Source organism: Miniopterus natalensis, chromosome 19, assembly GCF_054644295.1.
Source record: "Miniopterus natalensis isolate mMinNat1 chromosome 19, mMinNat1.hap1, whole genome shotgun sequence".
Classification (NCBI taxonomy): Eukaryota; Metazoa; Chordata; class Mammalia; order Chiroptera; family Miniopteridae; genus Miniopterus; species Miniopterus natalensis.
Genome location: NC_142099.1, coordinates 14,061,033 through 14,083,108, shown reverse-complemented (window position 1 = coordinate 14,083,108; position 22,076 = coordinate 14,061,033). Strand labels below are relative to the sequence as shown.

Genomic DNA, 22,076 nt, shown 5'->3' with positions numbered 1-22,076 from the left:
GCTGCAGGCAGCCAATCAATGACTCATCATTGATGTTTCTCTCTCTTTCTCCCCCTCCCCCTTTCTCTCTCGGAAATCAATAAAGACACATTTTTTTAAAAAAGAAAAGAAAAAGAAAGCTTCCTGCATTCCTTCCTTCCAAGAAGTGAAGAAATTGAGGTACAGACTGGAAAGGCTGGCTGAGTCTATTAAGAGCAGATGGAGGCCCCAGGAGCCCAATACCATCCCAGTGACCTTTTCATCACCCCACACTGTCCCACTGCCCTTGGCCTCCCTCCAGGTCATCAGGGAGCCACGGGAGAAGTCTGGAAAGGGTGCTTAGAAAGTGAAAGGCCTCAGAGTAAAAGTGTGTTGGGTAATGGAAGGGTGCAAAGGTGCTCGCGGGGAAGAAGAAAGAACTAGAGAAGCCGAATAACTCCAATAAGGGAGCCACAGCAAACGGTCTGGAAGAGAGATTGGCACACCCATCTTCACTAAGGCATATTCACAACAGCAAAGACATGAAACAGCCCACATGTCCGTCAGCAGGCGAATGGATTAAAAAAGACGCAGTATATACATACAATGGACTATTATTCAGTCTCCAAAAGAGAATGAAATCCTGTCACATGCTACAATGTGCATAAAACTTGAGGATATTATGGTGAGTGAAATAAGCCAGACCCAAGACAAATACTGTATGATCCCACTTATGTGAAGTGCCTAAAGTGGTCAGATTCATAGAGTAGAATGTTAGTTGTCAGAGGCCTGGAGGAAGGGTAATGGGGAGTTGTTCAATGGATATAGACTTTCAGTTCTATAAGATGAAAAGTTCTAGAGACCGATTATGCAACAATGTGAATATAGTTAACACTACTGAACTGTACATTTAAAAATTGTTGAGAATACATTTTATAGTATGTGCTTTTTATCACAATTAGAAAATTAAAACAAACAACAAAGAACACACCAAAAAAGAAGAAACCATAGAAGAAAGTTGTGAGAACATTAGGGTGGCCAAGGTGTGAAGACTACATAAAGTCAAGGTCAGTTGCTAATGGGTAATTGTGGCGAGTCATTGGGGGGGGGGGGACAGACCAAAAGGGATTAAAGAGAGGGTGACATTGGGGGTGGAGTCGTGGAGGCAGCCAGCATGGACCCTCTTTGGTGTTTGGTGGTAACAGGAAAGAGAGAGCCAGTAGCGGTGGAGGGCATAGATTCAAAGGTTGGAGTTGGGGATGGTTATTGTTTCGTTTTTTCCTATGGTGTGTGGGAGAGGGGAGATTAAGCTGAAGGAGAGGTAAAGTGAGGAGGCCATGCTGCAGGTCTCTTCAGAGAGAAGGGGGCACAGGCCTTGGTTAGCCTTAGTTGGAAGAGGGACATGTGCCTTTGTGAAAGGAGGGTGAGGGGGAAGGTGGTGTGGGGTGTGGAGATAGCAGTTTGTCAGATATTGAGAAGGATGTAGCCAAGATGGGGGAGGCTGTGTGGTGTTTCTATAAGTTTAATCCACTAAGAACTGAAACCAACTGCTGCAGTGGGAAAGAGGGGCTGAGTTGGAGTCACAAGAAATGTGGGAGAGTGAGGGGCAGCAACGGCAGGGCTGCAGCAGTGACACTTGCCAAATCATCACCCAGTGATGGAGCAGGTGTTGCCCAGCCAGCAGACACAAGCTGAAGCTGGTCAACAGAGTGTTGGCCTGAAAGGCAAAGTTTGAGATACTCTAGCAATGGCAGGAGTGAAGGAAAGGGCTGTGGGGCTGGTTCTGGGGGGAGCTAGCAGGGCAGAAGAGTTCTAGGGAGCCATCACCCCACAAACCTGGCCCTCTCCCACTGGTGCCCTCAGTTCCTGCTCCCTTTACATCTTGCAGTCCTCTGTTGGAGAGCTCTGCTCTGACAAAAACACCACGAGCCATAAGCTTTGTCTTTTTAATAAAAAATAAACTGTGACAAGCAGTTTTTTTGGATCCCAAAGCAAAGGAAAGGGAAAGGACAGAGGTCAAAGGATCAGCCAGGGTAAAGGCATGAACCAGGCTCAGATTACCCCTGCCATTCTAGCCAGGCTAGAAGAGATCACAAACTCTCCCAACTGAAGCAAGAAGGTAGTTGCCTTCAAGACTTCCTGGGAGTCAGTGCACAGTTGATAAAGGGGAGTAGGAGGGGGTAGCTCCGTGCAGAACCCTAAAGATCCCTGGGAGAGGGGAGTACTGGTGTCCAAGGTGACAGCTGCTATTAGAGTGGAGTCCCCAGGAGTGACGTGCCATCTTGTGGTTGTTTAGATGTTTGGTGTTATTACCAAAGGGTCCTGAAACAGTCAGGATGTTTTAGAGTCTCCTGGAGCAGTATGCTTCTGGAGGGTCCTTTCTGGGTCTTCCATCACAGCCTCGGACCGGGTCTGGGGTAGCCCATGTGCTTAGTAGAAGGGAATCCCACAGGGGAGCCAGCCACTGTGCCCAGGCCCTCTGAGTGCTGCTGGTGCCACAGAGTGGCAGAGAAGCTACTCTTGTGGGAGGAAGGTGATCTTTTGTGCTACTCCCACCCTAGTCTGCACTGCTCCAGGCTCCCAGGTCAGCATAGCCCAGTGCCATGCTCTGCCACAGCCTCAGTCTGTGCCCAGAGTTTAAGCCACCTCGGTGCCCAGGTGGTTGCTGTCAGCGTCCACATCACTGGCAGAGGTCCTGCATTCCTTGGGAAGTTGGAGGTGCTGCTCCCTGCTCAATGGGGCCTTCTCCCCGGGGGGCAGGGCCCCACAACCCTGGACCTTGCCCCGGGCTCGGAGTGCCCCCAGCCGGGAGAGGAGGAGGAGAATGAGGGCTCCGGAAAGCACTAGGGCGAGCAGTACAGTGATGGTGAGGAAGTGGGGCCAGTAGGACCGCTGCGCAGCCAGGGCGGCCCCGCCACCAAACATGGTCAGCGAGTCCTCCACGCGCTCCCGGGGGATGCCTGCCAGTTCCGGGTCCAGGGCTCGGGGCTGGCCCTGGCTGTCCACCCAGTAGGAGACCACAGGGTATGAGAAGCCATTCTCAGTGGCCCAGCACTGATAGAGGCCCCCCACTCCATCCTGCAGCAGCAGCAAGAGGGAGCCATTGAAGACCATGGAAGAGGCTCCCAGGACTGTTGCTGTCCCATGACTCCAGTGGTAGGAGGCCAGGGCTGAGAGGCGGGGGCAGGGGAGCTCCAGGATGGAGTTGGGAATGGCCAGGACTTCTTTAACTGTAGGTGAAGAAAAAGGGGCAAAATCGTTAAGGGATGTGGAGGAGAAGAAAGACAGGAGAGCCCAGCTGGTGTGGCTCAGCAGCTGAGCATCGACCTAGGATCCAGGAGATCTCGGTTCGACTCCCGGTCAGGACATGCCTTGGTTGCAGGCTTGATCCTCAGCTAGGGGCGTGCAGGAGGCAGCTGATCAATGAGGACTCTTTCATCATTGATGTTTCAGCTCTCTTTCTCCCTCTCCCTTCCTCTCTCTGAATCAATAAAGATATTTTTTTAAAAAAGAAAGGAGAGTGTCTCTACCCTACATTTGGACTACCAAGGAACACCTCCAATTTCCATTTCAACTCCCTAATGCAACTCTGACCCCTTCCCTATCTCCAGTCTGGACCCCAAACTAACTTCCAGTCCATCTCACTTCAACCCTGACACCAAAACCAACATTAACCTCAATCCTGAATCCCACCTTAGAACTCCTATCCCCTCTTCCTATAGCCAGGATCCAAATCCATCCCAAGTCTGGGTGTTCAGGTCTCAAGCCAGGTAGATGCTGGAGGAAGAAACTGAGGCAAGAATGCCCACCCCTGCCGAGAAATCCTCCCGAGCCTTTGCCCCTTTCTGGTCCCACACTCACTGATTTGGGGGCGGCTCTTTGGCTGGAAGCTCCTGCCCCTGGGACCATTGACACACGCCCACTCTGGGTTCCCTTTCTCCATGTCCTGCCTCCAGGATTTCCTGAGAAGGGAAGGAAATAAAAAATCATCCCTTCATACAAAAGTGAAAAGAGCAGGGAGGAAGCAGTGGGAAAGAAGGTTGTGGTGGGGGGACACAAGATAGAACAGAATGGAAGAGAGACCCAGGATGCTGGAGCAGCTTCTAAACTGCTGGGTGCAACCCCATCCTGGAGGAGCCCACCACGGGAGGGGGCTCTTGGAAGGAATGTGTCCGCAGCCCCTAAAGAGAGGAAGAACAGGGGCACAAGCTGGGTAGAAAGGGTCCTGGCACCATCCAGGACTGGCACTCACGGGATGGAGGCGGGCAGGAGGCGGCAGATTCCGGACTCAGGGTCCCAGGCACAGTGTGGGTCCCGGGCAAGGACACAGTCCACACAGCTCTCATAGACACTACAGTTGGCTCGGGGAACCCTAACGACACCTCCTGAGAAGCCTGCAAACAATGCACCCTGGAAGAGAGATGGACAGTGTCAGGGCGCTCCTGCCACGCCTAGCAAGGACCCAGCACCCTAGGCCTGCCCCATGGGAAGGTCCCTTCTCACCTGGGTCGGGGCCAGCAGCAGGTTTCGAACAGGTTCAAGATCAGGAAACAGCTGGATCTCCTCTACCAGATAAGCTCTGCTGTCCCTACTCACCACAGCCTTATGCAGGGACCCTGTGGCTGTGGAGAGACAGAGAGAGTTGAAATTGCCTGGCCTCCTCCACAGACCCCTCTCTTCTCCCTCCCCGACTCCAGATGGCCTCCCAGCTGTAAGAAAGTTCTCTCTGAAGTATCACATGCACTGGACACAAATCTGTCAGAGCGTTTCCCTCTGTGCCGTGCAGATGGAGTGCTCTTGTAAACAGCTTGAAATCCCTGAGCCTGTCCTTCCTTTGCAACCACCTGATTAAACTCCATCCTTGAAGGAACACAATTGCCCACATTCTCCATGGACGTGGGGCAGTGGACAGCTGAGTGCTTCTGTGGAAAATCACATCACCAGCCTCCCTCACCTCCATTAAGTGTTTCTACTCAAAGGCACTTCAGTGAGTTCTATCCTGACCACCCTTTTAAAAATTGCAACCACTCTGACTGGCATTACTGATCCCCCTCGTATTAGACTAATTTTCTAATGTCATAACATCCGACGTCATTGACTTGGTATGTTTATGGTCTGTCTCCCTGCACTCCACAAGGACGAGCTGTTTGTTTTGTTCTCTGTGTACCCCATAAATGCACGGCTGATAGGGTGCCTAGTAACAGGTCCTGAAAGAATGAATGAATCTGGTAGGTTTCTTCCACTAAAACTCAAGGTCATCCACCTCACCAGGCCTCAATATATATGCCTGGCAACCTTCCACATTCCCGTGACTCTCTCTCCTTCTTTCCACAATGACTATCTGCATCCACCCCTCTCTCCTCAAGCCTCCCACCTTTTCCACCCCTCATTCCCAGCTCAGGACCTGTGTCCTCCTACTTATAGAGAATGCAAAAGCCTTCATGAAAGAGCTCTCTCTGCTGTCCTGGCCGCTGTGGCTCAGTTGGTTGGCGCATTGTCCCATACACCAGAAGGTCGTGGGTTTGATTCCTGGTCAGGGCACATGCCCAGGTTGCGAGTTTAATCCCCAGCTGGGGTGCATACGGGAGGCAACTGACTGATGTTTCTCTCTCTCCTCCTTTCCAGAAACTTCCTCTCTCTAAAATAAATAAAAACATATCCTTGGGTGAGAATTAAAAAAAGAAAAAAAGCTTCTGCCCCCCCCCCCAGGCTATATATGCCCCCCTGACTCCCACCCCGGCAGAGCGGCTGGCCCTCCTCTGTTTACAGCCAGTTTCTCCACCCATGTCCTGGACTCTGGCTTCCTGCTCCCTCTGCAACTTCATCTGCCAATTGTCTCCTTGCCTGCCCATCTCTCACCATCTCTCTCTCTATTGGATCTTGACAATCTTTCCACATTTAAAAAGACCCCACACCCTCCTCCAGTCACCCCCTTCCTCTCTTCCCCTTCACAGCCAAGCCTCCTGAAGAATGAACTCTGCATTTGCTGTGTCCAGCTCCCCTCTACCCACTCACTCTCACCTCTTGAACATGGCCTCCCCCAGAAGATAAACAGCTCTTGCTACGCCTGTGTGTGTCTCCCCAACCAGGCTGAAAGCTCAGAAAAGGTAGGGACTGGGCTGTTTTGTTTCCCAGCTGTATTTTCAGAGCCTAACAGGGTGCCAGGCACATAGCAGGTGCTCAGAAAACATTTGTTGAATAAACGCATGAGTGAATGACTCAGAGATTTCCCTCTTCTGCTCTAGTCCCCTGAGGGATGCCCTGAAGCCTTTTACTCACTGGTTCCCAGGTACATGACCAGATAGCTGTGCCCATCAAGGCCCTGGGCTGTCTCCACTGCAAGTTGTGTGTACTCCACACCAGACTTCACCAGCAGGGGCGTTCCCACCACCTGTTCATCCATCAGGAAATGGTCCTTCATGAAGGTCAAGGCCTTATCAGAGGAGGGGCTCACCGAGCACTGCAGAGGGAAGAAGGCAGATCAGGTTAGCTTTCTCCTTCCTGTAAGCTCACTCACTGCCTCTTCCCTCCTTTCTTCCCCCTCTGCTAATCTTTGCCTCCTTCCTTCGTGGCTGCCCTTATCTCTGAAAGTTCGAGTCCCGAGCTGCCTGGCTCTGAGTTCTAGCCTCTGCACGCCTGAGGCTCCTTAATGGTAAAATGGGTGCATTACCAAAATAGGCTTGCTGTGAGGATGAACAGTAAAATACATTAAAAGTAATTAGAACAGTGATTGGCATGAATTAAGGACTCAATAAATGTTAGCCATTATGACTCTCCTCCCCTTCCTCGCCTTCATCAGGGATGTCTGGCAGCTGGCAGGAAGCAGGGCGAGAGCCCTTAGCAGGCAAGGACTCTGTTTTACTCACGTCTATAGCCCAAGGCTTAGCACAGGACATGGCACACAGTTGTTGCCCAATAAATGTTTGCTGAGTCAGTGATTAAATGAAAGATGTCACATAAAAAAGTGGTGTGGCAGGGAGTGTTTCTCGTCGAGGTTTTGCATGAACCTGCTATATGACTCTAGGAGAGTCTCTTCTCCTTTCTGGGCTGCCTTTTCTCACCCATAAAATGAGGGGTTGAACTGGTTGTTCTCTAAAGGCTCTGCCAACACCAGTATGCTAGGGCTTTGGGGACACCTGTGTTACGTACGATCTTTAGTCAGGACCCTTGTCCTTCATACCCAAGAGCACTGTCTTAGGGCCAAACCCAGTTCTGTCACCTACAAGCTGTGTCCTCAGACAAGTTACTCCACCTCTATGAGCTTCAATCTCCTTATCTGTAAAGTGAGGTAATAGCATCTATATCACATTTTGATGCCAGAATGAGCATATACACCTACTCTTGCTTCCTCCCAAAGGAATTTTTTTAAAAGGAGAACCTACAGGGATGGGGAGAACAGGAGAGGAAACAAAAGCCTCACATTTTGGAAGCTGGAAAACAAGTGAGCAAATAGTAAAAGACTTAGCAGGGGGAAAAAAGTCTTCTTAAGATGGCCTTGGGATAGACCAAAACTATTTGATTTATAAGACAATTTCTAAAGTTCATGAATTAGTGGCCTTCATCACCTCTGGAAGTGGGGAAAAAGGGGGCTGAATAAAGAGAATTGTTTGAAAAATCTGTTTAAAAAGCAGGCAGGTCTCCTCCCAGCTCCATGCTCCTGAGTGACTGTCCCTTCCATGCCCTGGTCCAAGACTGGAGGTTTGTTCTCTGGAGAGGGTAAGGCAGAGGGTCTCTGGATGGAGGACAGCAGGCACAGTTGAAGAGGGACACCACCATGAAAGCAGGGGAGTAAATAGGCACAATACAGGCTGATACCCTTCCCCACACCAACCATCTTCCCCAAGGCTCCCTGACACCAGGAACCAGACCATCTTCCTCAAAGCAGAAGACCAGAAGAGCCTGCTCAGGGAACACTGACTAGAGGTCCCAGAGGAAAGACTTAAAGATACTAGCATTGAAGGTCCCCAACAAAATAGCCCAGCTAGACCATCCTCAGAGGAGCTACGATGGCGCTCAAGTTGCCAAGTCATACCCATGGGCACAGAGTTTCCAAACAGCTTCATGGTCCCCCGCTCTTAAATATAAGTAGATAGCCAAGGATTACCAGACATGTGAGTGAAACCATGATCATGAAAGAGACCAAAGCAAACAAATGGAAAAAATGAACAAACAAAAACCTAAGAGGAAACAGAAATGATTCAGAGAAAAGAAAACTTCACACCAAAGTATCATTACTATCTTGAGAAATAAGTGAAGATAGTATACTCATGAAACAAGAACATAATGCTACAAAAAAGGAGATCTTACTTCAAGAGGACAGCCAAACATTGCATACGTCTTGAAGGAAGGACACACTACCATGACGAAGTAGTCTTGCCACCCACCCCCCCAATCAAACTTTAATCTGATCAAGTCTCTAGATCCAACCACCAATTTATAGGAAATACTGAAATTCGGACACCAAGAAGCAAAATCATCAAAATCCAGACTATGGAAGATTCTACATGACAAATAAATTACAAGAGAAAAAAAGAAGATAGAAAGGGAACATCTAGATTAAAAGAGACTTAAAAGAACCACCAACCCAAATTTATAGATCTTATTTAGATTTTCACTTAAATAAACAAATTCTGTTTTACAATACTTTTCTGCCCTAGCCAGTTTGGCTCAGTGGTTAGAGTTTCAGCCCACAGACTGAAGGGTCCAGGGTCTGATTCTGGCCAAGGGCACGTACCTCGGTTGCCGGCTCGATCCCTGGCCCTGGACAGTGTGCGAATGGGAGGCAACCAATCGATGTGTCCCTCTCCCATCAATATTTCTCTCTCTTTCCCTTCCACTCTCTATGAAAAGCAATGGAAAAAATATCCTCAAGTGAGGACTTAAAAAAAATAATAAAATAAAATATTTTTCTGACATCTATGAGACTATCAGAAATTTGAACAAGAAGTGCATATTAAGAAGTTACTAATTTTTCTGGTGTAATAATGGTACTATGGGTACTTTTTAAAGCCCTATCTTTTGGAGGTACATACTAAAATATTTATAGATGATGTAGTAGGTTGAATGATGCCCCTCCCCTAAATATACCCCTAAAATATGGCCATCTAAAACCTGGGAATGTGATTGTCCAAGTCCAGCTCTCAGGTCAGTTGGAAGTCACATCTTCTCGGGGTCCTCCTCTGACACTCTGATCGCTGCTTATGCTCAGAGATGACCTATCTGTGGAATTCCTGGATACCGTTCATACATTGTGGGAGGCCATGCTGGCCAAAGGCGAGTTCAGAGTGAAGGAAATGCCTACAGTCTTATTGTGTTCCATTCTTTATCATCACACAATCTCTACTTCTGCTTCTATCACATCATCAAAATTTAGGTAAGAAGAAGAGACACCATCGGCTCCTGTAACTACCAGTGGCCTGAGTTCCCACTACCTGAGTTATCAAGTTGAAGGGAAGTCTTCAGTGTGGCAAAAGGCCCCAGGGGGCCTGGCCCCTGCTCCTCCCTCCAGCTTCATTCACAGTTATATGGCAGCTGGAAGAGTGGAAGCAGCCATCTGTGTACCCACAGTACTCCAAGAAGTCCACTGAGATTCCCAGTTTGTCCACTCCTTCTCCAATCTTCCATCTCTCCCTCAAGAGTGCCGTGAAACCCCCTGAGGAGCCCTAACCTGCAGCTCCCCTGTCATCTTGCTCTAGTAAAGTGGTGCCATGTAGGTGATCTCTTGCATGTCAGTCATTTTTACAAAATCTGATAAAATGTCTGCTTCTTATCCAAGAGAACAAATGTTGTCTCCTACACAGACCAAATAAATATATGAAACTAAAACAGGTGTCAAAATTACATCTTTAAGTGTTCATACAGTTGCTAAAAATGACCTCTCCCTAAAATCTCTGTGTATGAATAACAACTAAAGCCATAGGTAACCTAAATAAATATCTAAGCTTTTTGTTAAATAAATAAGTAAAACCTGTGAGTCTGACTTTACTTGCAAAAAAAGGTCCTTGTAGATATCATTTAAAATCTCAAGATGAGCTCAGTCTGGATTATGATGGGTTCTAAGTCAAATGACAAGTGTCCTTATAAGAGAAATGGAGGAGACACAAAGAGGAGAAGGCGAAGCGATGACAGAGGCAGAGACCGGAGTGATGTGCCTGCAAGCCAGGAACACCAAGGATTGCCGGCAGCCAAGCGGAAGCGGGGAGAGAGGCATGAAGAGACTCTCCCTCAGATCCTCCAGAAGGAACAAACCCAGCTCACACCTTGATTTTGAACTCCTGGCCTCCAGAACTGTGAGAGAATAAATTTCTGTTGTGTTCAGCCACCAAAATTGTGGTAATTCATTATGGCAACCATAAGAAATTACAGATGAAATGACATGATGTCCAGAATTTGCTTCAAAATAATAAGGGAGGAAGTGGGTGAAGTAGAGATGAAACAAGTTTGATTCGCTATGAGCTGAAGCTGACTGATGGGCATAGGGAAGTCCAGCACACTATTCTGTCTGCTTTGGGTATGTTTAAAATTCTCCATAATAGAATATTTTTTATTAAAAAAAAAAAATCCTTAAGGCTCAAAAAATCTAGGAAATTATATATTTTAGCAGAAATTAAAAATCTGGTAGAAGGATCAGAAGATAAAATTGAGTCACTCTCCCAAAAAGTAGAATAAAACTAAAGCCTTGGAAAATAGGAAAGGGTTTTAAAGGCTAGGAGACCAGTCCAGGAGATCCAGAAAGAAGAGAAAAAACATGCTACCATTAGAATATCAGCTCCATGAGGGAAGGGACTGGTTTTTATTCCCTGCTGTATCCCCAGTGCCTAGAACAGTGGCATGCGGCTTCAAAAATATTTGTTGAATGAAATAGGAGGAAAGAGCTCAAGAAAACTTCTTAGAACTGAAGGAACTAAATTTCCAGGCTGAAGGGGCAAAATGAATGTCCAGCACAATAAATGAAAAAAAGAAAAGAAAAAAAAAAAAGAGTAAATAAATAGAGTCTCACCAAAGCACAATATTGTGAAGTTTCAGAACAGCCAGGGACAAAGAACAGACCCTGCAAGATTCCAGTGAAGAAAAACTAGATGACTTTCAAAGAGTTAGGGATCAGAATAGCTTTGGACTTCTCCACAGCAGCCCTGGAAGCTAGAAGAACATAGAGCAAGCCTTCAAAGTTGTTAAGGGAGATTCTAGTCTCGACTTACATGTACCTACCCATACTGTCAAATGTGGAAGTAGAATAAAGACATTTTCAGACATTCAAGACCTCAAAAGATTTTACAGCCATGCATCCCTATCCAGGAATCTACAGAGACTATCCCCCACTAAAATAAGAGAAAAAAGAAGCCATGAGATGCAAGAAATATGAGATCATCACAAGAAAGAGGCAAAGGGAATGCCTGGAATGAGGAGGAAGGGAGATTCCAGGATGGCAGCGGTGCCCGAATGTAGGGGCCCTCCAGTCCAGACTGCAGCAGACAGGACGGAGCTCCAGGAAGATGAAACTGTCAGAACTCCTAACTGCCTGTCTTCAGAAGAGATTCAGATAATTGAGTAAGAGTTTGAGGCTGGCTGCTCTGTCTGTGGAGGAGCCACTCTGTCTCACTGCTTCACTAATAAACTCTCTTTTCCTTAAAAAAAAAAAAGAAAAAAATTTGAGGTTAAATTAAAGACAAGAGCTTAGAAAATAAAGCAAGCAAAGAAACATCAAAATAATAACTAACCCCAGGGAAAATAAAAAATTATGCAAAGGGGAAAGTAATCAGGGCTCACTACTTGGCTGATCTGTGAATAATAAGACTCTTAATATAAATATTGATCTAACCAAAATTGCTATAAAACTGTGTGGGAAGATGAGAGTTAGGTGCGCTGGTGTGTTGGTAAGGCAGCTCTGGAGCAAGGGGTGGGGGAGCCCTGATTTGTAGTGCTCATTGATTCCCGTGGTTTATACTCCCACATGGTTGATTTCAAGTTACCAATGTAATATCATTGGACACAAATTTGGAAAGAGATGTGCAAAGAGAGTCCTTGCTGGTTGCTCTAAGCCAGCTTCAGCACACCACTGGGTATGGGAACACAGTTAAATCCTCACTTCCTAGAATGGGAATGCAACAGATACTGCCTGAAACTGAAACATCGAGACGTAACAATAAAAGTATATTATTTAGAGATTTGGAGATAAATACCAAAAGAATCAATTGAAAGAATTGAAGCTGGTTTGCTCTAGGAAGGGAAATAGAGCTGTTTTTGTAACTAATCATGTAAACCTATATGATTCTTTAAATGGTGTGCATATACAACTCTGATTAAAAAACAAAGTTAAATAAGAAATGCAGGTGAAGATGCCCAACACAGTCCTTGTCACAGCCCATGCTCCCTTGTTTCCTCAGTGAGATACCAGGTATTTGGCGTGTACTTAGCTGGGGTAGAAGGGGCTGCTCTATGTGTAGGATGGGGCTGGACACCTGTGGAATGTGGGCAGCTGGACCAGGTGTATATCTGAGCAGAAAGGACTGGTGGTGGTCGAGAGGAGAATTGACATTTATTATGTCATGATAGGTACTTTGGTAAGTGCATTATGTGTGTGTCTCTGTGGCAGAGATGGGGCTTTGGTCAGTATGGGGGCTGTTACTCACGCTGCCTGGTCGAGGACTGATATCATCAGGGACCTCATGAGTAGTCCATCGTGAAGTCTCTTTGTTCAATGCCTTGTACTTGCCCTCAAAGACACGGTTGATGTCCTTGAGAGAGAAGGCACAGACGGCTGAGCTCCTGGTCCCGCTGATTTGCCTGGAGACAGCCAGAGGGGGCATTGTCTGTGATCTCAGCTATATGGGGAAGCTCTCCCTCAGCTGGTGAGAAACCCCAGGAGGGCAGGAATGTGGAGGGCTGGGCCAGCCTCTAGCCGCCTCTCCTTCCCCTAGTTGTGGTGATAAGGGCTAGGAGGGCCCCTAGCTCTGGCCCCAGCCTCTAGCCACTTCGAAGCCCTCCTCCTTAGGCCCCATGGTTTCCTGGTCCTCAGAGAATGAACCAGAGGCTGGATACAAGACTATTTTTATTCCTTCAGCCCTGGTCCGTGGAGACAGGTCTTTCTTTCTTGTTCTCTTTAACTTGACTGTGGCACACATCGTGTTCTAAGTTCTGGATGCCATAGATACCAGGCCCTGCTTACACCAGACATCTCTGGTCCCGGACACACTGTCAGCAGATATTTAAAACACTGTGGGACCAGCCCACAACACATCGCTTAACCTTTCTTAGCCTCCAAGCAATGGCTGGTGGTGCTTCCCTCCTTGCTCTGGCCATTAGGAAGCTTAGAGCTGTTATGTGACTGGCACCCGGGGACTGTATAAATGCCAAACATTTGTAATGTGTTGATACTATCCTTGGCTTCTCTTATTCTCCTTTTATTCCCATTTCCTTATTGGATAGTTTAGTTTAGTTTAGTTTAGTTTAGTTTAGTTTAGTTTAGTTTAGTTTAGTTTAGTTGATTTTTTGGAGCCAGCCAGGATATAAACTAATAAGAACCTCTCGGAGCTTTATTCTCCCCATCTACATGAAGGGCATAAATCAAATTTCTGGGAGGTGGGTGACGATCTGCACTCGGCTCACGTCAGTTCCTACCCCCCACCCCCACCCCCCGCCGGAGAGCCCCGACGTTGCGCCCCGGGCTCACCACTGAGAGGTGAAGACTGCGTAGACCTGGAGATCGGTGGGGAAATTGCCCGGCAGCAGGACGGCGTGGCGGATGACGTTGAAGGGCAGCTGCCCGGGCTGGGCACAGAGCAGCGGGGCCTTCAGGAACGTGGTCCACTTCTTCTGCAGCACCTTTTCACCGCCCACGTCGTTCTAGGGACACGGCCGGATAAGGGGCGCCCCTTGCCCCACGTGTCTCCGCCCCCTGGCCCGCCTTTCCCCTCTCCCATTGGGCTCTGGGCCCTCAGTCCCCGCCCCTGCCGCCTCCCCATTGGCTCGCCCACGGCAGCCCCGCCTCCCGCCCAGGCGGACCTTGCAGACTCTGGCCACTCGGGACGTGTTGAGCTTGTGAAAGAATTCAAACTCGCTGGCTGTCTCCTCGAAGAAGAAGTAGACAACCTGAGTAGAAGGGATGGCTGCCACAAAGGAGGCGTCCGCTGCGGCGGGGGCGGGGGGGGGAGAGGGAGGGGAGGCAGATAGGCTTAGGGATGAGCCCTGGAGGCCCTGGGATCCCCGTGGAGAAAACCCTGGGCTGGGCTCTGGGGGCCAGGAGACTGGATGCCTCGGGCCCCATGGCTGACCGAGGGTAGCCACAGGGGCGGAAGGGAGGCCTGCTGCTTCTTTCTTTATGTAGGATGAAAGCTTCATGAGGCCCGGAGCTTTGTCTCCTTCCTGCTGTACCCCCAGCACCTAACAGTACTGCCTTGAACGTCGTATGCCCTCAACAAATGGGAGCTGAGGGAATCGCCAGGTCTCCGGGACTCGGGGGAAGGGGACCAGGCCTGTGCTGAGTGGGGCTCAGGTTCTTACGTTGCAGCCAACGGAGGAAATTGTCCGTCTTGAGTACAGGCTGGGGTCCCAGCGTTCGGATCAGGATGGGCTCACTGCCTAGGAAGTTGTTCATGGTGCCCGAATAGAGCATCCCGTCTGGGGGGGGAGGGGGGAGGCATTATTAGTTTGAAGGTGTCCTGCCCCTTCAGACCTGCCTCTGTCTGGGGCCAGCGTTCACATCAGTGTCATTCGTTCAACACCTTGCTGTGGAGCCCCAGCTCCAGCTCACAGCCCCCCCCCCCTCCCCCATGAGCACCTTCTTAGATCCTTCTGACCACAGGAAATGGCCAACTCTGTTGGCCTTCTGTGTTTTGGCACTTTCCCAGGCTTTTTCCTGCTACTCCCCAACACACCCAGCTAAACCACCTGCCAAGTAGGATCACTCATTGTTCCCAGAAGGTGGCTGTGTTCTCTGCTTCCACACCTTGTGTCCTGCCCTTCTCTTCCTGGAACACCTTCCCCACCCATCTACCTATCATTCAAGGTCCCACTCAAAAGCCAAAGGCCACCTCCTCCAAGAAGCCAGGTTGGGAAGTCTGTAATGGTTTGTGTCTGGCAGGGCACAGAGCCATGATTTCTTCTCTGAAACGCCTATAGTTGTTAGCACAATGCCTGGCACACCAGAGGAGGTGTTCACACAGTGCCTATTTGTTGAACAATTGACTGAATCTCAGACCTTCCTTCCTCTACTTATCTCTCCTCAATCATCTTTCTTCACTTCCTTTGTAGCAGCTTCAGCAGGAGCTGGTGGTTGGGGTGCCCAATTCTCCCTCTGATCTTGTGCTTTCTCTCCCTCTGTCCCCTGCCTGTCAGATTCCATATGTCACAGAGTGGCCTGGGGAAGCAGATGTTGGGATGGACCAAAGAACCTGACACTCACCTACAAAGACAGCTGTGTGCTTATGGGCAGGGTCAAAGGGGCTTTGCCCTTTCCCCTCCATAACCTTGTCCTCCAAGATGGGCTTCAGGTAGGAATTTTGGTGTTCCTAGAGAGGGGGAGAGGATGGGAGACTGGAATGCCAGAGACTCACATCTGGAAAATGAGGGATGTGAAGGAGGAACGGAAAGGGACAGAGAGGGAAATTGGTGTGGGGCCAGGGAGCTCATGAGGGTTCTGATCTGGAAGACCAGAGGTTTCCAGAGGCACAGAGGATGGGAGTAGATGTGAGGAGATAGGCTTGGGGCCTGAGAGGTGGATGCCAGGTAACTCACAATGAAGGTACAGGCAGGACTGAAGGCGAAGGTGCCGCAGGCGTAGAGGTGAGTGGCATTGAAAGAGACCAGGACACGAATAAAGTTGAAACACTCTGTCTGGAGGAGATAGAGAATTCAGGCCTCCAGGACATTTGCCCCAAACTCCTGGGCCCCCGAACTCCAATGCTCCCTCACTTCCTAGTGGGGAGAAGGGCTGGGCAATGCCGAAGCAGTTTGTGTATGTCTTCATGGGCCATGATGCAGGCAATAATATGCAAACAAGCAGCCTCTGCTGCCTGCCCCACCCGAGATGATGATCTAGGGACACTAGGGTTCTCTACTCCGAGCCCCTATAATCCCATCTCTGCTTACCTCATTGCTCTTCCTCTTAAAGACACAATCACTCTTCTTTCTGTCACTGGCTGGCCAGGATATCTGAAGTGGGGAGTTGGGAGGGGGGAGATGAAGGGACATGAGATATTCATTTCTAGCTTTGACTTGTCACCCCCTCCTTGGCTCTGGTGTGACATCACCAGCAGGCATGGTGGTTAGTGACCTGCTGGCGGGCTATAATAACATCGGTTGGTGACCAGAACTATTACCCTGAAGATGCTGCTATGCATTAGGATACAGCTCCATGCTAGACCACGGCCTGCGGAATCAGACCTGAGTTTGAATCTAGGCCCAGCCATTTACTGGTCGAGTGATCTTGGTCAATTTCACAGGCTTCCGGAGGGCACAACTAGGTGGCATATGCAAAGCCCCTAAGACAATGTGTGATGTACAGAGCAGCAGTTGTGAAACCACACATTTCCTAGGGAAATTGTTTAAAGTGTCAGTTCCTAGGTCACACCTTAGAAAATCTGCATTTTTAAATCTGCATATGTGCAGTGACCTACAGACCACTCTAAGGAACACAAACCATGGAGATGCTCCATAATTGCTAGCTCCCTCCTCCCCTTCCTCCCTCCTTCTCCTTTTCTCCCTCACATTATTGCCATTAGTAGGGTGACTAAAATTTAACACAGAGGCACGCTCTCCCTCCCCCTGGGAGTACTCCCATGCCTTTCTTCCCTCTCAGGTGTGTATCTCCTAAACTCTAAGGTCCCCAGGAGACTTGCAACCAGGGGAGCAGTGGGCAGCAGCAGCTTGTCCCAGGCTAACCCCCTGAACCTGTCCCTAAGGCCTCCTTTTCTCTGACTTCCCAGAGATCCAAAGCAGCCCTGCCAGGCTCTCCTGTTGCTTCTTCTATCCTAAGCCCTTAATTGTCACTGTTCTCAGCTTCAATAAACATACTCTCAAAAAAAAATTTAACACAGAAGCTTCAGTGATTTCTAACAATGGGTGAATAACACGTTATTGATATAGTCTGAGTCAGTGTTTCTCTCGTGTGTCAATGATTTCCATCTCAGCCATTTTAGCAATTAATATTATTCAACCAGTAATTACGATACCAATAAGTAGTGAGGCCACTATAGTATTTCTTGTCTGTGGTACAGACCAGATATACGTAACAAGAGTTGCTGATTATTACTGAGTACAGTTGACCCTTGAACAACACGGGGTTAGGAGCACCAACCCCTTACACAGTAGAAAGTCTTCATGTAAGTTTTGACTCCCCAAAACTTAACTACAGTAGTCTCTTGGTATCCATGGGGGGTTGGTTCCAGGACCCTCATGGATGCTCAAGTTCCTTATATAAAATGGGGTAGAACAATGCATACAGTGCACTCTCCACATCCATGGATTCCCAACCACAGATCAAAAATGCTGGTTGAGCCTGGCTGGGCATGGCTCAGCTATTGAGCATCGACCTAGGATCCAGGAGATCGTGGTTTGATTCCCGGTCAGGGCACATGCCCGGGTTGTGGGCTCAATCCCCAGTCGGGGGCGTGCAGGAGACAGCTGATTAATGACTCTCTCATCATTGATGTTTCTGTCTCTCTCCCTCTCCCTTCCTCTCTCTGAAATCAATAAAGATATATTAAAAAACAAAAAACAAAAAAAAAAACGCTGGTTGAATTCACCGATGGGAAATCCGAGGATACAGAGGGCCAATTGTACATTTATTGAAAAATATCTGCATATAAGTGGGCCTGCATAGTTCAAACCCATCTTGTTCAAAGGTCAACTGTATAGATAGAAGAAATTGGGTGATTATCACCCATAGACCTGGCAGGCACAGGGCAGCTGCTGGCCCCCTCCTCACCCCTGGCCCACACCCTTTATCCCTGGCCTCCTCACCATGTTCTTTAGCTTTGGCACACCAGGATCTTGGATATTCAAGGCCAGAATGGCCTCCCGGGCTCCCACATAGAGAGTGTCTCCATCACCACTCAAGAGCAGAGTGTCAAAATCCCGGAGGTTCTTCTGGTGGAAGAGGCTAAGAACCCTGCGTCCGTCCCCTGTTAGGAGGTGGTGAGAAGGGTGATGAGTGATGAGGAGCTGGTGGACACGCAGCTGATCGCTGAGATAAAAGTGGGGGGGGGTTGGCAGAGCATGCTCCCCAGGCCTTGGCAGCTGGACCCATTCTTCATCAGCAGCTCCCCCCCTTCACCCCACCCTGCTGGCAGCCGTAGGAACTTTGTGTGTTGAGTCCACAACAGAGAGGAGAGGAAGCCAAAGGCTGGGTAATGACAGCCTTGGACTAGGAGAGAGTGGCCCACACCAAGAGACAGACAAAGGGACAGGAAATAAAGTGAGGCACAAGGATTGCTCTTCCAGGCCCTGGGGGCTGCGGTGGGAGAGGACACATTGCCCTCACTGGCAGGGAGAGCAGAAGGCAGATGAACAGACAGGAAGGTATTGGCAGCCACAGGCAGGAAGCTAGACACAGACAGGACTGTGTGTCAGAGTAGCTATGGGTTGTTGGGTCCCACTCACCAACCCCATTTCCTTCTCGTCTACTGCAGGAAATTTCCACCACTAGAATGACTGCCATAGGCTGAACAGAAAGAAAACATCTTTCTTCAAAGGTCCCATGGGCATGCCTGAATGTCACCTGGACAGGGGAGGTGAGCCGAGGTGGCTCATCTAGGTCTTCTCTATCACCTTGATGTAGTGATGGTGTATGTGTGTTCCTGTCCCACTGGCCATCAGCAAGGGGAAGGAGCTCCTCAAGTCCTCTCTCATGGGCACATTTGCACTTTTGCATTAGTTAGAGGACTGACTAGCTAATTGCTACCTTTAAAGGCTCAGAGTCTCAGACAGGACCAATAGGAGGAGTTGGGGAATAGTGCGTGGCAAGGTGCTGGAAGGGCTGGCCTCCATCAGAACCAGACAAACCCCTCCCCCTCCGTTACAGAACTGATCGCCCTGTAGCGTGGCTGGCTGCTCATTTGCTTCCCCTTGGGAATAGAGCACCTTGAGGGCAGGGGCTGAGTCTTGTTTATGCTGTTAATCCCAGCACCCAACACAGAGGAGGCCCTTCCATTAATGAGCAACATGCATTTTCTTTACTACCTCGCCCCACAAAGACGCTAAGTGCCCAGAATCCCCTACCCCTACTATTCCTACAGGACCCATGTCCTTCCCTGAATCTTCTCCCTGGAGGTGAGAGTGCCAGCAGCCCCACAGCCTCAGTAAGAAAGCAGCCAAGCTGTGCCTCCAGAGTTCCAGGGCCTGTACTCCAGCTGGGCCACCCTAAATGCTCGTATCCCTGGTGTCCATGGTACTAGACACGCCATAGTCCAGCCTGGTCTGTGTGGTTGGCATGGGCCTGAAGTATCCTGAGTCACCAGGATGGGCCTTGGCTTTGGGGGTAACTGGGGATGTGAAAGCAGTTTTGGGTTTGAGGTGCCCAGCTTGAGGATGGGGATATTTAAGGAGGGAAAGAAAAATAACCAGTTTTACAGAACCCGAAGGAGTGATTCCCCAGCCACCTGACCATTCTCTTTCCTCAGTCTTCACCCCACAGACAGAAGTGAGAGATGGTTTCATCTCACTTCTGTCTCAATCTGAATTTCTAGTTCGGCTCTCAATTTCTCTCTGAGGCCCTCTGTCTCTCCCTGGCATATCTCTCTCTGTCTCTCTGTGTCTGTTTTTCTCCCCCTCCCTCCACTCCCCTCTCCTTCCTCCAGGCCCCTCCAGTTCTCTGGGCTATCCCCACACTCCCTGGTCCCTGGCCGTCAAACACTTACCTGCATAGTATTTGACCCTGGGCACGGGATCCTGCCCACTGCTCCCCGTAGTCGTTGTGGGCAGCAGCAGCAGGAGCAGCTGGAAGAGGAAAAGGCCCAGGAGGCTCCATGGGTCCAGGCCCAGGGCTGGTAGGGCCATGCTCAGCCACAGGGCGTCACCAGATGGCTCTGGGGAAACAGGCACAGGGTACTCTCTGGGTTAGCAGTCCTCACCACATCCCCCCCAGGGGGCCAATCAGAGAGCCCCAGGCAGCAGAAGTGTGTGTGGGGGGGTTAGGGGAGGGGACAGTTCCAGAGGGCCCTCAGGGAGTCTCACTTCCATCACCCTCACAGGCCTCTGCCTGCTGCCTCACTCTGCCCTCTGGATAGGAGTCCAGTTGTTCCCCATCCTGCCCTTCTGATCTCTTTTCACCAATAGCCTCCCTCTGGGTTTTCTCACCTTACTCTCAGGGAAGTCCTTCTTGCTATCTACTCTTTGCCTTCCTCCCTCCCATAGCCCAGAGCCCAAGCCATTGCCTTGCTCCAGGCAGGGGACATTTGGGGAACAGATTCCTATGCTCAATAAAAATTCCTCAGACCTTCCTCCTTGGCTCTTTCAGGTCTGTTGATGCCCCGTCTCTGAGACTTACCCCTGCCCTCTGATGACCCAAGTGGAGAGACTAAGTCTGAATCAGCTGCTCTGACCTGCCCCAGCCCCAGCTCCCTGGGCCTCCCCTTGCAGGGTGGCAATGAGAGCACATACAGCCCAGCGGGCTGGCTCACAGCATTTCCAGGGTAGAGGCCCAAGGCAGGAAGTGGCTGCCTGTCTCCTGCCTCTGCAGCCGCCCACCCCCTCCGGAGACTGTGCCGCTGTCTCCCCGGGTCTCCGCGCAAACTCCTCCTCAGGACCGCCAACCCCTAGCCACCCACCTCATCGCACCTACCCTTGAGCCAGCCACAGTGTAGACCCCAGGTGTCTGGACTCTCGGGTGGAGGTGCCATCCAAAAGAAAGACGGCAAGCGGGGGTTCCAGGCCCGAGAGGCAGGGGGCAGAGGCTCAGCCCGGCTGGGCCGGGACTGAGACCCTCCAGGTATACATCACGCCAAAGCCAGCACTGGCTGCTCTGGGCAAGGGAAACCAGAATTTCTACCTCTCGAGTTGTGACAGATCCCAGGCTTGGGCGGAAGTTGGTGGATTGGGAGGGAAATAAAAGGAGACACACCTCTCTCTTTCCCCCTCCTCTCGCCTCCGTCTATCCAGAAAGTTTAAAAGACCAGAACGTTTCTAGATCATTTCAGCCATCCTCTTGTCCCTCTGTCACATCACATCTAGTCTAAACAATCTAGCAGTGGTTTCTCCTCTTGCTCAAGATTTCCGAGGTAGGAGACATGACTCGGTCTTTCATATTCCTTTTTTCACCTACCCACAAGACGGGGTCTCTCCCCGCCCACCTACTGGGAAGTCCCTGCGGTGGTCTGAACTTTAAACTTCCCACTTCCAGCTGAGCCAGGTCATCTTTTTAAAATAAGACAATTGCATTCGGCTCTTACTCTTGTGGCTTTGCTGAGGGAATCCCTCCTGAAGTCTAATTTGCATCACTCTTAGGGCAGCAGCAGGTCAGTGGGAGGCCCAGAAAATTTCCTATCTGAGCTCATACTTCTGGAACACACTGCTGAGGCACCCAGCCCCCCACGGTGGCTGCTCAGTCCTCCCTGATGGCTCCAGGGGGAACCTCATAATGCTGGGCTAATGAGGCATCCAGCACCAAGAGCTCCGTGACCTACAAAGGGGGTAGTTTCCTGCCCACTCAGCCCGAGACTGCTGGTTATAAAGCGTACAGCCATCCCAGGACAAATCTGACTCCAATAAACAGCCCACCTTCCTCTTAAGTACTCATTCCTCGCTGTCAGAGAGTCCTTCCAGCACCAGCCTGCAGGGCAATGGTACAGCCCGAGCTATTCCTTAGAAGAATTCCTTGTCAAAGGCTGCCCAGCCTTCTTTCCTTCTCCCTCTGCTCCCATTTTCCCTCAATTTTCCTGAGGGTTGGTCTTAGCCAGACCCCTCCTGACACCTGTTTCTGTCAAGACTTGCCTAAGACTCCCTCAGGCTCTCATGGAGGCTGGTTGCCAGGTTCTTGGGAGAAGCCATGGACCAAGCCCCCCAGAGAAAGTCTTCCTGACACTCAGAATCAAGGGAAACTCCCAACCCCAGCTCAAATTTGGGAACCTACCCTGCCCCTGGGCCTCTCCGCTTGAACAAATTGGTTTATCTGGGTCGCTGGGAGG

General features: G+C 49.8%; 1 protein-coding gene and 1 long non-coding RNA gene across 2 annotated transcripts; one reads left to right on the top strand and one right to left on the bottom strand.

Moving 5' to 3' along the window:
- The first annotated feature begins 247 nt into the window (after window positions 1–247).
- LOC148090895 (uncharacterized) lies at window positions 248–18,643 on the top strand. Its single transcript, XR_015716134.1, has 3 exons — window positions 248–643; window positions 921–1,025; window positions 18,585–18,643. It is a non-coding gene; the product is annotated as an uncharacterized LOC148090895 (long non-coding RNA).
- On the bottom strand, window positions 1,891–20,996 carry SEMA4A (semaphorin 4A). The gene is made up of 15 exons (XM_087828233.1): window positions 20,735–20,996; window positions 19,812–19,979; window positions 17,917–18,077; window positions 16,045–16,107; window positions 15,691–15,789; window positions 15,359–15,464; window positions 14,458–14,574; window positions 13,960–14,084; window positions 13,628–13,800; window positions 12,588–12,741; window positions 6,238–6,418; window positions 4,462–4,580; window positions 4,211–4,368; window positions 3,820–3,920; window positions 1,891–3,188 (listed from the first exon to the last, which is right to left on the bottom strand). The coding sequence occupies exons 1-15, from the start codon at window positions 20,790–20,792 to the stop codon at window positions 2,596–2,598; spliced, it is 2,376 nt and encodes a 791-aa protein (XP_087684359.1). The 5' UTR covers window positions 20,793–20,996; the 3' UTR covers window positions 1,891–2,595.
- Window positions 20,997–22,076: the final 1,080 nt, after the last annotated feature.